Consider the following 16,627-nt stretch of genomic DNA (forward strand, 5'->3'; position numbering starts at 1 on the left):
AATGGGCTAGCTAGTCTAAATGGCTTGTTCATGCACATGTGAGTCTCCTGAAGGAAAACCATCTGTATGTGACTAGTTTTCAAATATTGAAACATGATAGATCTCTTACAAGCGCTAATGAGGCCCTTGACATTCAAGGATCTCAAGGATCTGAGCTGCAACTTCTTCTGCACCTGTTGCGATATACTGTCAGGATGGGAGGGAAGGCCCAGTACCCACCACCCCACCTAGAGAGAAAGAAAGAGGGATAAAAAAAAGGGGGGTGGAAGTAGAAGGAGGGGAGTAGAAAGGATGAGACTAGAGTCGAATAAGGGAGAAGGGAGCAAGGAGTTAGTCAAGATAAAGTGTATAAAAAGACCTTCAAAAGGAAAGTTTTAGACCTATTGTCAAAGAAATATAGAGAAGAAAAGAAAAAAGCAAGAAAAGAGTACAAGAGAAACAAGCACAGTTCGGACCCAGAGAGACTAGGAGACACCACCTAAAGGCACACATGGGGTCACTGAGGACGAGGATAACAATAGGGTGGAATCCCAGATTTTTGAAGCTTTATAACTTTTTAACCGTTTTTCCTTCTCCCTGACGGGCAAGAGAAGGAGGCAGTAACTTCTCTAAAAGTAGAGCAGAATTAGCTCACAAACAAAAACCAGGACATAGCGGGCAAACCCTTTTGTAACGAAAAATATTCAGTAAAATGGGACTCATGCCACCCAATAAAATATAATAACCCCTAAGGCAGGATTTTAGCTGTCCAGGGCCAGATCACTAAAACGACTATGGAACCATAAGTCACTGATCCAATAGTAAATAAGATTTAATGCCCAAGAACAATGTGTCCATCACTCCCACAATTAAGACTGGAAGGAAAGATGCTCATGGGTCTAACTGTTCATCCGGTAGTTTATTATCATAAGGCAATGAGCAGTGTCCATCCAGATTACAGCGGGAGGGAGCCAGCTTAATATTTTCCTTGTTTCTCTGAGGGGCCCTCAACTGCGCGCTAGTCCAGTACCTGAAACAACAGAATGTCCAGAAATGCGAATTAAATGCATAAATTACTGTGCCATACTCACTTAGTATAAGGTCAGAGAACCCCCCAGAACCTCGACGCACGTTTCAAGAAAAACCTTTCATCAGGAGGCTCTTTAATTTTGAGTAGTAGGGAATGTAGCTGTCTCCGCTTATATAGCGTACGGCTTTATACATCGGGGAACAGTCTTATTTCAGCCCCCTCAATAGACACTGCTCTGTGCAACCATTCCTGACGTAAAATGTCATCCTTATCCATAAAATAATGTGGCCCATATAAGACATCACGTGCTGTTGCAGTATCTGAGAATCCGGACCATGCCACTCTATGAACTCGATCCACAATGTAGGTGAAGTCTGGGGGTTTCTGCGTGATGGTATTGAAAATGGACCTCACAAATTGCAGTAGGTCTTCAGTTTGGATTTGCTCTGGGATGCCTTTAAGGCAAATATTGTTCCGTCTCCCCCTATTCTCCTGATCATCCATTAGGAGTGTCAGGACCTGTATATGAGACTGCACCGTGAATAATTTAGTTTCCGGTGCAGGCACCCTGTCTGAAATGGCAAACAGAGCCTCTTCATTAGCTGAAGCCCTCTCAGCCAGAGAGCCTAAGGGGTACTTTGCACACAGAGATAAATCTGCGGCAGATCTGTGGTTGCAGTGAAATTGTGGACAATCAGTGCCAGGTTTGTGGCTGTGTACAAATGGAATAATATGTCCACAATTTCACTGCAACCACAGATCTGCCAAAGATTTATCTGTGTGTGCAAAGTAGCCCTAAGTCCCCTTTAATAACTGCCAGGGACCTTTCCTGAGAGGCTTCAAGTTTTTGGGCCATTCTCTCCAGGTCGTTCTTAGATGGCAGGGTCTGAATCAATGCCCTGATGCTCTGTAGCACTGATAGAGACTCAGGCAGCAGAAGGATTAAACAAGACTGACAGGCCAAGCCAGATTAACCCCAAAAAATGTCCCAGAAAACAAACAACAATAAATATATAAATTACATTTTTATTGATAGCACCAGAATTCAATTTAAAAACAACTACACAAAAGATATGTTGAAACCATAAAAACATATGACAAAGGAACAGGTCACACTCATGACCTAAATAAATATCTTTAGGCAGTAGGGAGAAAATATATGATTAAAATTGCTTAAATCTCCTCAACAAAAAGCCACATACCTCCATCAGTCCAAACATCACTGCCAATATTGCTGAACTATTAAGACTGCAAAGTAAAAAGGCAGGGGCTGTAAAAGGAGAATCCCTAGAAATTACCTGCTGTCATGTTCAGAGCCAGAGTGTGATACTGTTCCCCCATCACGCAGTCCTCATGTAATGTATCACTTAGTGGCTAAGAACGTTGCAGGCAGGGATTTGCTGGTACATTATATAATGTGGAATATTCTACTGGCCCTGGAGACACTTCCCCCATATCTGTAGAAGCAGCAGCGGCAGTCAACCCTCTTGGCATCCTCTGTGTCTTCGGCGCCATTACTGAGTCACTATGTGAGGCCGCAATTGATGAAGTGGGTCTTGCCTTGTTTCCAGTCACCACCTGTGCAGCTCCGACCCGGTAAGTATCATTATCAGACGCCTGCCCCCCCTGGGTTTCCCTGGATGGCATAAGGGCTCACCTCCGAGGGCCCGTGTCCCCTGCTTCTCCTCGCAGTGCTGTGCAGCAGCGCACACCTGCTCCTTCGTCTGAGATGCCATAGCTGTCGGTCTGTGCTTCGAGGCCCCTGCCTTAGAGAAGAGCTGCGCCAGCTCCGATCCACCGCTCCCTCCGCGCGATGCAGCAGCTGGGGTTATGCTGCCTTCTGTCCTCTTCGTCCTGGACATTGTTGCTGCAGTCAGAGATGGCTAAACGTGGGAATAATTGCCTGAGTCCACAGAGCTCTGGAAGCCTGCTTCCTCATGCGGCCATTGCTAAGCCACGCCCCCATAAAAATGTCTTCTACCTTGAGTGAATTCTCATGTGTCTAAGAAGAGCGTATTTGTGAATAAAACATTTCCCACATTCTGAACAAGAAAATGGCTTCTCCCCCATGTGAGTTTTTATATGAACATCAAGGTTTGATTTCCGAATAAAACATTTCGAACATTCTGAACATGAAAATGGCTTCTCCCCTGTGTGAGTTTTTATATGCCTATCAAGTTCTGATTTCCAAACAAAACATTTCCCACATTCTGAACATGAAAATGGCTTCTCCCCCGTGTGAGTTTTTTTATGGTCATCAAGGTGTGATTTCCGAATAAAACATTTCCCACATTCTGAACATGAAAAAGGCTTCTCCCCTGTGTGAGTTTTTATATGCCTATCAAGGTCTGATTTCCAAATAAAACCTTTCATACAATCTGAACATGAAAATGGCTTCTCCCCCTTGTGAGTTTTTAGATGCATATCAAGCTTTGATTTCTTAATAAAACATTTCCCACAATCTGAACATGAAAATGGCTTCTCCCCCGTGTGAGTTTTTAGATGCACATCAAGCTGTGATTTCCAAATAAAACCTTTCCCACACTCTGAGCATGAAAATGGCTTCTCCCCCATGTGAGTTTTTAGATGCACATCAAGCTGTGATTTCGTAATATAACATTTCCCACAATCTGAACATGAAAATGGCTTCTCCCCCGTGTGAGTTTTTATATGCATATCAAGCTGTGATTTCCAAATAAAACCTTTCCCACAATCTAAACAAGAAAATGGTTTCTCCCCCATGTGAGTTTTTATATGCACATCAAGCTGTGATTTCGTAATATAACATTTCCCGCAATCTGAACATGAAAATGGCTTCTCCCCCGTGTGAGTTTTTATATGCATAGCAAGCTGTGATTTCCAAATAAAACCTTTCCCACAATCTGAACAAGAAAATGGTTTCTCCCCCGTGTGAGTTTTTATATGCACATCAAGCTGTGATTTCTTAATAAAACATTTCCCACAATCTGAACATGAAAATGGCTTCTCCCCTGTGTGAGTTTTTATATGAATATCAAGCTGTGATTTCCAAAGAAAACCTTTCCCACAATCTGAACAAGAAAATGGTTTCTCCCCCGTGTGAGTTTTTATATGCACATTAAGCTGTGATTTCTTAATAAAACATTTCCCACAATATGAACATGAAAATGGCATATCCCCTGTATGACTTTTTATATGGTCATCAAGGTATGATTTCCGAGTAAAACATTTCTCACATTCTGAACATGAAAATGGCTTCTCCCCCTTGTGAGTTTTTATATGGATATCAAGATTTGATTTCTTAATAAAACATTTCCCACAATCTGAACATGAAAATGGCTTCTCTCCCGTGTGAGTTTTTATATGCACATCAAGCTGTGATTTCCAAATAAAACCTTTCCCACATTCTGAACATGAAAATGATTTCTCCCCCGTGTGAGTTTTTATATGCCCATCAAGCTGTGATTTCTTAATAAAATATTTCCCACATTCTGAACATGAAAATGGCTTCTCGCCTGTGTGACTTTTTATATGGTCATCAAGGTGTGATTTCCGAGTAAAACATTTCTCACATTCTGAACATGAAAATGGCTTCTCCCCCGTGTGAGTTTTTATATGCATATCAAGCTGTGATTTCCAAATAAAGCATTTCCCACATTCTGTACATAAAAATGGCTTCTCTCCTGTGTGAGTTTTTATATGGCCATCAAGCTGTGATTTCTTAATAAAACTTTTCCCACATTCTGAACATGAAAATGGCTTCTCCCCTGTGTGACTTTTTATATGGTCATCAAGGTATGATTTCCGAGTATACCACTTCTCACATTCTGAACATGAAAATGGCTTCTCCCCCGTGTGAGTTTTTAGATGTACAACAAGATGTAATTTCTTAATAAAACATTTTGCACATTCTGAACATGAATATGGCTTTTCCTCTGTGTGAGTTCTTTGTTGTGGATCCCCTCTCTTGCGGCTTTTATTTTGCGGTGAATCAGGAGATTGTTGAGAAGCATCAGCAGACAGATCTTGGGTGTGAAGAGCTGAGGGTTTATCTGGGATAATGACTTGCTCTTCATCTCTATTTTGTATAATGCCAAAATCTTCTGTCAAAAGAATAAAACAGATTTTGTTCATGTTAAACACTATAACCTTAAAACTTGGTTTTCACTCGTAATTCTCAGGCCCCTGACTGCAGTATCGTTGTGCTGCCCAGATAGTGATGATCTTATTACCAAAACGACTCTTCTACAATTCCAAAAATGAATAACTTGGAAAATTAGTTAATATTAGTTATATCCAGAATGCAATACCAGGCAACACAAGCACACATTTCTGCCTTATATATGGCGACATATGATACACAGTAGACCATTCCCTCCTACTACAGATTCTCTCATCTCTGGGCATCACAGACTTGGCCCTATCTTGGATCTCCTCATAGCTAACCGACCGAACTTTCAGCGTCTCCCATTCTCACACCACTTCCTCAGCTCGCCCCCTATCTGTCGGTGTCCCTCAAGGCTCAGTTCTTGGACCCCTGCTGTTCTCCATCTATACCTTCGGCTTGGGACAGCTCATAGAGTCCCACGGCTTCCAGTATCATCTCTATGCCGATGACACACAGATCTACCTCTCTGGACCTGACATTACCTCTCTACTAACCAAAATACCACAATGTTTGTCTGCTATTTCATCCTTCTTCTCTGCACGATTCCTAAAACTTAACATGGACAAAACAGAGTTTATTGTCTTTCCTCCTCCTCACTCACCTCCTCCAACAAGCCTTTCCATCAAACTTGATGGTTGCTCACTCACCCCAGTCTCACAAGCTCGTTGCCTTGGAGTAACCCTCGACTCTGCTCTATCCTTCAAGCCACACATCCAAGCCCTCTTCAACTCATGCCGATTACAACTCAAAAATATCTCCCGGATCCGTGCTTTTCTTAACCAAGAATCTTCAAAAACATTAGTGCATGCCCTCATCATCTCCCGCCTCGACTACTGCAACCTCCTGCTCTCTGGCCTCCCTTCCAACACTCTTGCACCCCTCCAATCTATCCTAAACTCTGCAGCCCGCTTAATCCACCTCTCCCCTCGCTACTCCCCAGCCTCGCCACTCTGCCAATCCCTTCACTGGCTTCCCATCGCCCAACGACTCCAGTTCAAAACATTAACCATGACATACAAAGCCATGCACAACCTGTCTCCTCCCTACATCTGTGACCTAGTCTCCCAGTACCTACCTGCACGCAACCTTAGATCCTCACAAGATCTCCTTCTCTGCTCCTCTCTTATTTCCTCTTCCCACAATCGTGTACAAGATTTCTCCCGTGCATCCCCCATACTCTGGAACGCTCTACCTCAGCACATCAGACTCTCCCCTACCGTGGAAAGCTTCAAGAGGAACCTCAAGACCCACCTCTTCCAACAAGCCTACAACCTACAATAGCCCTCAGCCCAGTAGACCACTGCGCAACCAGCTCTGTCCTCACCTATTGTACCATCACCCATTCCCTGTAGACTGTGAGCCCTCGCGGGCAGGGTCCTCTCTCCTCCTATACCAGTCTGTCTTGTACTGTTAATGATTGTTGTACGTATACCCTCTTTCACTTGTAAAGCGCCATGGAATAAATGGCGCTATAATAATAAATAATAATAATAATAATAATAATATGAGGGATTATACTTTTCGATGCCATAAATCTGAGTGTCTAAATACTCTATAAAAAGAAAAGGACACAGAACATCCCTTCATGTGTGAATCGGCTGAGCACAGCAATCAAAATATTGTCTGCAGCACTCACTGTAGCAAGTTGTGCTAGCAGGTACAACCAGGGTCGCCACCAGGAATTTCAGGGCCCCATACTGGCAACATTTTCGGGCCCATTTGAGATTCTGCCCAGGCTCCACCCTAGCCTCGACTCTGCCCAGCTCCGCCTCCACTCCTTAAACTTTCCACAGTCTCACTGTTCACTCTGGAAAAACTACACTTTTGCAGTCCACTCCCTCCCCCAAAAAGGTCTGAATAGTCATAATGTGACCAATCATTCATATGCGATTTTCATACTAAGAGTCATGTGATGATGATCTTCTCTTTCTAGTTCTTCCAATGTTCAGTGAAAAAGAGAGCGTCAAGACGAAAAGCTAATAGTCAGATGACCGTAAATATGAAAATCACATATGAGTGGAGAGGCTATGTGATGGCTGCTGCAACTAGCAAGCCGAATCCTGACAGTGAGTAAATTACACGTTGTTAGGATTGGGCATGCTAGAGAGCTTAACATTATAATTAAAGAGCTTGTCCATGTTTGAGATGCACGTCTACTGACAGCGAGCAGTGTGCACGCAGTGAGAATTCAGAAGTATGCAGTCACATAGAGGGACATATTGAGTTACTGTATAGAGAAAAAAGATTTCCAGCATCGGAGAGACGGAGAGGTGTATTAAAACTGAAGACGTTTATTTAGTCCATTAAAACCAGAATATCACACACGAGGGCATTGGGGCACACAGTGAGGGACGCCGGTATGGACCTTGTCCTACGCGTTTCAATCTATTCGGTCTTAATCATGGAATCATTGACTCCATGATTAAGACCGAATAGGTTGAAACGTGTAGGACAAGGTCCAGGTCAGCCCTATATATATATTTATCGCATGAACCTAGAACGTCCAGTATGTCATTAACAATGGTAAGAAGAAACTGGAAGTTGTAGTTATCAGTCATTATCAGACCATACAAGAACCACAGTAGAGATGAGAATTGGTCAGTATCACAAATAAACATTTACATCCAGGTACCTTATAGAGGCCATTGTCTCTGAAGAGTCATTCTTTTTCTTTTCTTTATCTTGTCCAGATGCCATGATGACTTTTCATGTCTACAGCTCATCTCTGCAGACTTCCATTTTCTCCACTTTTCTGCAGCACATCCCGACATGATGAGTGTCATGTCCCTGAATTAAAATATCTGCTCTACACTGCGCTCCTGAATAAATAATGGCCCCACACTGTGTTCCTTGCACAAAACATGATGTACACAGTCCCTCTTATGGTATATGCCCTCTACACTGCCCTCTCCTTTCAATACTGGGCCCTGTCTTCACATTGTCCGCTACACTGTGTCCCCGTATACTGACCAGTCTCTATACTGTTCCCTCTCATCACATCCCCCTTCTCACCATACTATCCCCTCCTTGCTGTGGCCTCACACTACCCCCAATTAAGTGTATTCTACAAACCGCTCCCACCCACACTACCCAGTCGTGTCTGCATCCATTTGACCCTCACCCTACCCAGTTTTTATTATGTACCATCTTATACAGTCTCATAACGACCTCCGTATTCATCACCTACTTGCTTCCCAAACTAGATCCACACTCATCTGCCCTCACTTTCATACTGTGTCAACACCCATCCCCCTCATACTGTGTCCGCACACATACCCCCTCACTTTTCATACTGTATCTGCACCCATCCTACCCTCATGCTCTCCATACTGTGTCTTTAAATTTAACCCATGGCTCCTTATACTACCCCTCCTTTCAGTCCCCATACTGTGTGTGCACTTATCACCCCCTTGCTCACCATTCTGGGTTCTCAAATGGCCCCTGTTTGCCCCACATACACACTCCCTCTGCCCTTCCCCTAATTACAATCAATCTTTGGTGTATTCAGCTCCATTGGCGCACTTTCTAAAACCTCCGTGCGCGCCTTTTTGGAGCCGAGGAGTGACGTCGGCAGCATGATCAGCTGACCTAATCACACATGCTGACGTCGCCAGGTCAGGGCTTGTATTGGCGTCTAATAGACGCTAGTACAGCTCATCCCTGGGAGCCGACGATGCAGATTCTGTGAGCCCAGGGATGAAGTAGTTAAACTGGGGAGCTCCAGGCAGCACAGCCCTCACAATGCAGTGGAGGAGGGACGAGAAAATAATGCAGACTCATCATTATCACAGCAAGACTTGCAAAACAAGCTGGAGCTCCCTACATCTATGCATAATAAATGTCCCCCTGAGCCTGCCACAACTCTGCAGGGTGCTGAGCCCACTCTGAAAGATGTGCTTGCAGCTATAGCTCAAAATGGCTCCATGATGACATCACTTAACTCATCCATGATTTGGCCCATCTGGGAGCTATCAAGTGTAAAACAGAGCCTCCAAAAAGTGAATGACCGCATGACGCCGTCAGAGGAGAGAATCAGTGACTTAGAGGACAAAATGTCCCAGGTTACCCGTGACTCCCACAGGCATGATCAGCAACTGGCATTTCTACTTAACAAGACAGATGATTTAGAAAATAGATTGAGGAGAAACAATGTGCGGCTGATAGGGGTTCCAGAGAAAACGAAGGGCACAAATCCGTCAGAATTCTTTGAGAGATGGCTGCAGAAAGTATTTGGCGCAGAGGTCCTATCCCCCCTGTATGCTGTGGAGAGAGCCCACAGAGTGCCCACCAGACCCCTGCCTCCGGGAGCTCCTCCAAGACATGTCCTGGTGAAACTACTACATTATAGAGACCAGGATGCGATCCTAAGAGCGGCTAGAAACAAAGGCTCTATAACGGTGGACGGCCACAAAATATCCTTCTTTCCTGATTATTCAGTTGAAATTTCAAAAAGAAGAGCTCAATTCACAGATGTGAAACGCCGCCTGAGAAATGCACAAGTCTCGTACTGCATGCTGTACCCAGCGAAGCTCAGGGTGGCTGCACTGCAAGAGACATTCTTTTTTGAAAATCCTAAAGATGCTCTCAGGTGGCTCGATATGAATGAGCAACGGCTCAGGCAAAATCCACAATGTTGATATGTAACCCTTTAAGGACCTTATGGATGATGAATACTCGACTTTCTGCTGCGATTACATAGGATTGGCCCAGTGGATAAAATTATTATGATACCCATTGATTGGTTCCAGCAGAACTCCCTGGAAGAGGAGTTTGGGTTTCCTTTTTCTTTCCCTTTTTCACTTCCAGAGACGGTTTTTGTTTTTCTCACTTCCCTTCATTGTTCTCAGGTTTTATTTTAATTTTTTTTTTCTTGCTTTAAACCATTTTGGAATGCGGGAATTTTGTCTCTCTTGTTTCGGCTTCAGGAGGGACTGGTGCCTCAGTTTCAACGTTTATGTTGTGGGACAACTGTTAGATGCGGGGGGAGGGGGAGAGGATGGAGGGGGAGAGGATGGAGGGGGGGGAAATGTTTCTGCAGCTTTAATGATGCTTTTATATTTATGTCTGCTAATGGTTCTCATGTGGTTCAGGAAGGTGGAGGAGGGGTGGAACTCTTTGCCGGGTGTGACTGCCTGCACTACATATGCATACCACCAGGATGGCGGGTAGGATTAACATTCTTTCTTGGAATGTCCGTGGCTTGGGGGACCCCACAAAAAGGGTAGCAGTAATGGAACAGGTCAAATCCCACTTTCCAGCAATCATCTGCCTACAGGAGACACATTTGGAGGGCGACAAAATAGCATACATGAATCGCTCATGGGTGGGCCATTGTTTCCACTCAACCTACACAGCTCATTCCAGGGGTGTCAGTATCTTAGTCCACAGAGCAATCCCATTTGAGATCATTTCATCCACAGTAGATCAGGAAGGTAGATTAATTTACGTGCACTGTAAAATATTTAACAAGGAGCTCCTTCTGATAACAGTTTATATACCGCCTCCATATAATAATACTGTTATGAACAAAATTGCGGAAATGATTAGCAAGACCCCCAATGTACAGGTGGTGTGCACGGGGGATTTCAACAACATCATTCACCCATATTGGGACAAACACAATGCGGGTACTCACTTAAAACACTATCCTAACTCCAAATTTGGGCACACGGTGGCTGAACTGGCACTTTCAGATCTGTGGCGAATCAGAAACCCTGGAATCAAGCGATTTTCGTGCTATTCCAAAACACACAACACTCTGTCCAGAATAGACCTGATCTTGGGCTCGGAGGGTATACTGCCAATGGTGGAAAACACAGAATACCTTCCTAGAGGTTTATCAGACCATTCCCCACTGCTGAAACGACTTAATATTTTACCCGGGCTTGATCATACCCGTAGCTTGTGGTCCTTCAATCCTTTTTGGCTACAGATTATAGATGTGGGCCCGGTTGAACTAGCCCTTGAATACTATTTTCAGGACAACTGTACTGGGGAGATGTCGCTTAACACTGTTTGGGATGCCATGAAGGCCTGTCTGAGGGGGTCACTGATACAGGGGGGTCAGTAGATCTAAAATTAAGTCGGCACAATTTGACATTTTTCTTAAAGAACGGGTCCAGACAACAGAACAGAAGTACATTCTGTCAGGGGATACACAGGACTTACTGGAATGGAGGGAAGCACAAGAAGCATATGATTCTCACATTAAGGAACGGGCCACTAACAAAAGACTTTTTTCACAACAGAGATTCTTTGAAGAGGGTGAAAAAGCGGGTCATTTATTAGCGGTGATTGCTAAAGCACAAAGGGGGAACACATTTGTGGGGGCGCTAAGGGATAAAACCGGGACCATAGTCAATCAACCTGACCAAATTTTGGCTACCTTCTCTGAATTCTACGAACAACTTTACAGTACTAAACTGCAATATGATAGGGAACAGATAGCTTCTTACCTGAAAGACATCCCCTTGCCCTCACTTTCAGATGAGGACAGGGTATACCTAAACAGTCCACTCACACTGGAAGAGTTGCATTTAGCGGTATCCTCCATGCCCAATAATAAGTCACCGGGTTCAGATGGGATCCCCACAGAGATTTACAAAAAGTTTGGAGACATCCTGCTCCCCAAGCTGCTGTCGACCTTCCAGCAAGCAGCCAAAATTGGCTCCTTGCCCCAGTCGATGCGAGAAGCAGTGATAGTTGTCATACCTAAACCTGGCAAGGACCCCCTCATCCCTGACTCTTATAGACCTATCTTTCTGTTACCTACAGATATCAAAATAATAGCTAAAGTACTAGCTTCCAGACTTAATAAGGTTATACTTTCACTAATCCATTCGGACCAGTTGGGGTTCATGCCTTCCAGATCAACGGCAGTGAATATACGACGGTTACACCTCAACCTACAATTGCCAGTTGATAACTCAGAGGATAGAGTAATTTGCTCCCTAGACGCCGCTAAGGCTTTCGACTCTATTGAGTGGGAGTTTCTCTGGGCAGTACTTGACAGATTTGGACTTGGGAGGGACTTTATTTCCTGGGTAAGACTTCTATATAATAACCCTACTGCTAGGATCAAAGTTAATGGATGCCTTACCTCTCCTTTCCACCTAGGTAGGGGCACCCGCCAGGGATGCCCGCTATCCCCCTTACCATTTGCTCTGGCCGTTGAGCCTATGGCGGCAATGGTTAGATCCAATCCAGACATAACAGGGCTCAGGAGGGGTGGTCAGGAGGAAAAAATAGCGTTGTATGCAGATGACACACTCCTTTTTCTGGCCAATGCAACATCATGACTGCCAAGAGCAATGGGGGTTATACAAGAATTTGGGAAGTACTCAGGTCTATCAATTAACTGGGAAAAGTCTGTATTACTTCCGGTGGATGGAACCACAAACTCACTTAACTATGTACACTCGGGCCTACAGGTTGTTGCCCAGTTTAAATATTTGGGGATAATAGTCACCACTCGTGTTGAGGATTGAGAATCTCAACCTAACCCCTATTCTGTCGAAATGTAAGAATAAGAAGGAAGTCTGGTCTCGCCTGCCCTTCTCAGCAGTTGGCCTCACTAACTTGATCAAAATGATCTGGAAGCCCCAACTACTATACAAGCTACACAACTCTCCACAATGGATTCCACAAATATTTTTCCATAAGGTAAATGCATTATTCCGTGAATTGATCTGGAGCGGAAAGATGCCGCGCATTAGGCTCGAGACCCTGCAGAGGGATAAAAGTAGTGGAGGTCTGGCGGTACCCAATCCATGAGTTTACTATCTGGTGGCTCAGCTTCAGCACATTAGGGGATGGGAGGACCCTGGAGGGGGGGGGGCACAGTATATAATTCTACAACAATATTTTCACTCCACTAGTCTATACGACGTTCTAGTAGGCAGGAGGCTTCTGAGCTGCTGCTAATAGTTGCCCAACCGTATTACTAATCCAAAAACTTTGGGATAAAACTAAAAAACTACAAGACATTCAGGGAATTTCACAATACACCTCTATATGGAGAACTCCATGGTTACCTAACTTGCATCGTTTAGAGGGGTTTGGGAGCTGGGCTTTGAGAGGGATAAATAGATTCACTCATATTGTGGAGGAGGGCCAACTCAGAGGCTTCCCTCAGTTGCAAGCAGAGTTTGGGATCCAGAATTCAGAGTTTTATAAGTACTTGCAACTGAGACATGCCTATCAAGCAAAAACCTCTATTACGGGCAGAGCATTGGAGCAGAACAAAGTCATGCAACACATAGCAACCTCTAGAGGTTCAGCAGGAGTGATCTCTCGTCTATATTGGGATCTATTATATTTGGTGCACCGGAACTTTCCAGTAAACGCAAAAGAAAAATGGGAACGAGCTATAGGACGTATTGAGGACAACCATTGGGTAGAAATTTTAGAAAGAAGGGGAGGGAGGTGCCATCACCAGTGGTGGATATACATAGCATTAATGTCACCAAGTCCTAACCCTGACTGACCCGGTGAGGAGCTGCTAAATGAGTGTGCGTCTGTGTGTTGTGTGAACTGGTGGATGACCTCTTCCTTACCCAGGGATGGGATACCACACCTCTAGCTGAGGTGCAGTACCTCTGTGGTGACTGAAACCTCAGGGGCGCCACACCCGTGTAGCCACTGGAGACGCCGTGGACCCCTGCATCCGCCTTCCCCCTTCAGGTTGCCCCCGCCTTCCTCCTCTACATACGGCTCTGGTCCCCTGCCCTTGTGGCCCGGTGAGTAGTAGAATGAAAGAGGAGGTCCCTACGCTGCCAGCGTGTCTGGGCCCCCTGTGTGCTTCTGCTCACGGGTGTGCCCTCCAACGTGCATCCAGCTGAAGTAAGGCAGGCTCCCCTCTTCCTCACAGCACATGGTTAATTTGCATGCTCTGCCACTTCGCGTGCAAACATAATCATGTATAGTGTAATGCCTGCCTGGAGCCAGAGACTCAGACTGGCTGTAAGGGGAGTCTAGAGAAAAGCCGCTCACAAAGCAGGACCCCAAGAACTCTGCAACCCTTTAACCCCTATACAGGGATTTGGAATTACACAGAGCCCCAGAGATCACTACCTGTGGTAGGCTGTAGTCCGTGGTGGTCAGACAGGGTCGAAAACCAAAAAATGTAAAAAAGTAACAGAATCGGCAGGTAAGGGCATAGTGATTAGACAAAGCAGAGGTCAAATCCGGAACTGGCAGCAAGGTATAAAAACGACAGGCAGGAGGGTAGTCAAAAAACAAGCAAAGGTCAGCGCACAGGAATCAACATACAAACAGCACATGAACCAGGAGTACAGAACTATCTCTGGCAGTGGTCACATGACAGGAAAGGGAATAAGAAGGATGTGGTGTCTTCCCATTGGCTGCATGTGAATGCTGGTAACTTCAGCTGGAAGACACACGCCACCTACAGTCAGCCAGTGGTGCTGCAGGTTCCAGGGAAACCCAGCCTAGTGGATGAGCGGAGCCTGTGCTCAGCAGAGCCACGGGCACAGACTCCTCTCTCATCACCAGCACTATCCATGGTGGGAACACGGCGTCGCTTGGCGATCGGAGCAGAAGTCGCAGGAGTGGACTCCGGTGGGGACATGACATATAGTAGCCAAATTGACACTGCCTGGCCCCTCTGCTGCAGCTAAGACTGGAGCCCAGTGAAGAGAGGGGCCTGGCTAGCCCAGGGCTTAATAAAGCTAAGTAATTTCCGACGGGCTCGGCCGGGCCTCCCTCTTCACCGGGGCCCATACACCAGTCACGTTTGTAATGCCCTGATGGCGGCCCTGGGTACAACACTGGAAATAGTCCAGGATAATCCTCCAGAAGCTGCGGCACCGACCACCGGCTCCAATCACCCAAGGCAGAAAGCTGATCATGGAAAGTAAAGGGCTGCAGAGCGGGATGATCCGTGCGCTGCAATAAGAGGAGGCGAGCCAATGCAGGAGCAATCAATTCTTACAGAATACCGCTCTGCAGCCCCTTTCCTTCCATAAATCCTCTATAAGATGGAAAAGTCAACAACAGAAATGAGCAACCAAGGAGAGATTTCTTACATTTCAGCATCTTGTGATTTAAAAGAAAATAAATCTGAACATTTTCTCAGAATTAGAATATAGAAATACTTTATCCTTTTTCCTATTATTAAACTCGTCTCCTGCACATTCACTGATGAAATGACGTCAGTAGAAGAATCGCTCAAGAATCCACCCCCCCAATATCAGGAATAAATTGCTGGACCCCGGACATCCTATCAGGACACAATAGGTTATACAGTCAGGGCCAGAAATATTTGGACAGTGACACAAGTTTTGTTATTTTAGCTGTTTACAAAAACATATTCAGAAATACAATTATATATATAATATGGGCTGAAAGTGCACACTCCCAGCTGCAATATGAGAGTTTTCACATCCAAATCGGAGAAAGGGTTTAGGAATCATAGCTCTGTAATGCATAGCCTCCTCTTTTTCAAGGGACCAAAAGTAATTGGACAAGGGACTCTAAGGGCTGCAATTAACTCTGAAGGCGTCTCCCTCGTTAACCTGTAATCAATGAAGTAGTTAAAAGGTCTGGGCTTGATTACAGGTGTGTGGTTTTGCATTTGGAAGCTGTTGCTGTGACCAGACAACATGCGGTCTAAGGAACTCTCAATTGAGGTGAAGCAGAACATCCTGAGGCTGAAAAAAAAGAAAAAATCCATCAGAGAGATAGCAGACATGCTTGGAGTAGCAAAATCAACAGTCGGGTACATTCTGAGAAAAAAGGAATTGACTGGTGAGCTTGGGAACTCAAAAAGGCCTGGGCGCCCACGGATGACAACAGTGGTGGATGATCGCTGCATACTTTCTTTGGTGAAGAAGAACCCGTTCACAACATCAACTGAAGTCCAGAACACTCTCAGTGAAGTAGGTGTATCTGTCTCTAAGTCAACAGTAAAGAGAAGACTCCATGAAAGTAAATACAAAGGGTTCACATCTAGATGCAAACCATTCATCAATTCCAAAAATAGACAGGCCAGAGTTAAATTTGCTGAAAAACACCTCATGAAGCCAACTCAGTTCTGGAAAAGTATTCTATGGACAGATGAGACAAAGATCAACCTGTACCAGAATGATGGGAAGAAAAAAGTTTGGAGAAGAAAGGGAACGGCACATGATCCAAGGCACACCACATCCTCTGTAAAACATGGTGGAGGCAACGTGATGGCATGGGCATGCATGGCTTTCAATGGCACTGGGTCACTTGTGTTTATTGATGACATAACAGCAGACAAGAGTAGCCGGATGAATTCTGAAGTGTACCGGGATATACTTTCAGCCCAGATTCAGCCAAATGCCGCAAAGTTGATCGGACGGCGCTTCATAGTACAGATGGACAATGACCCCAAGCATACAGCCAAAGCTACCCAGGAGTTCATGAGTGCAAAAAAGTGGAACATTCTGCAATGGCCAAGTCAATCACCAGATCTTAACCCAATT

The 16,627-nt window shown here is 44.9% G+C and overlaps 1 protein-coding gene across 1 annotated transcript in view; it reads right to left on the reverse strand.

Moving 5' to 3' along the window:
• Positions 1-2,019: 2,019 nt before the first annotated feature.
• The window catches only part of LOC142259452 (uncharacterized), a 583,478-nt gene continuing 568,870 nt past the window's right edge, over positions 2,020-16,627 (reverse strand). The window contains exon 20 of the mRNA XM_075331872.1: positions 2,020-5,091. Within this exon, the coding sequence (XP_075187987.1) occupies positions 2,987-5,091 (2,105 nt within the window). The 3' untranslated portion in view covers positions 2,020-2,986. The remainder of the gene's footprint in view (positions 5,092-16,627) is intronic.

This window comes from Anomaloglossus baeobatrachus, chromosome 1 (genome assembly GCF_048569485.1).
Source record: "Anomaloglossus baeobatrachus isolate aAnoBae1 chromosome 1, aAnoBae1.hap1, whole genome shotgun sequence".
Lineage (NCBI taxonomy): Eukaryota > Metazoa > Chordata > Amphibia > Anura > Aromobatidae > Anomaloglossus > Anomaloglossus baeobatrachus.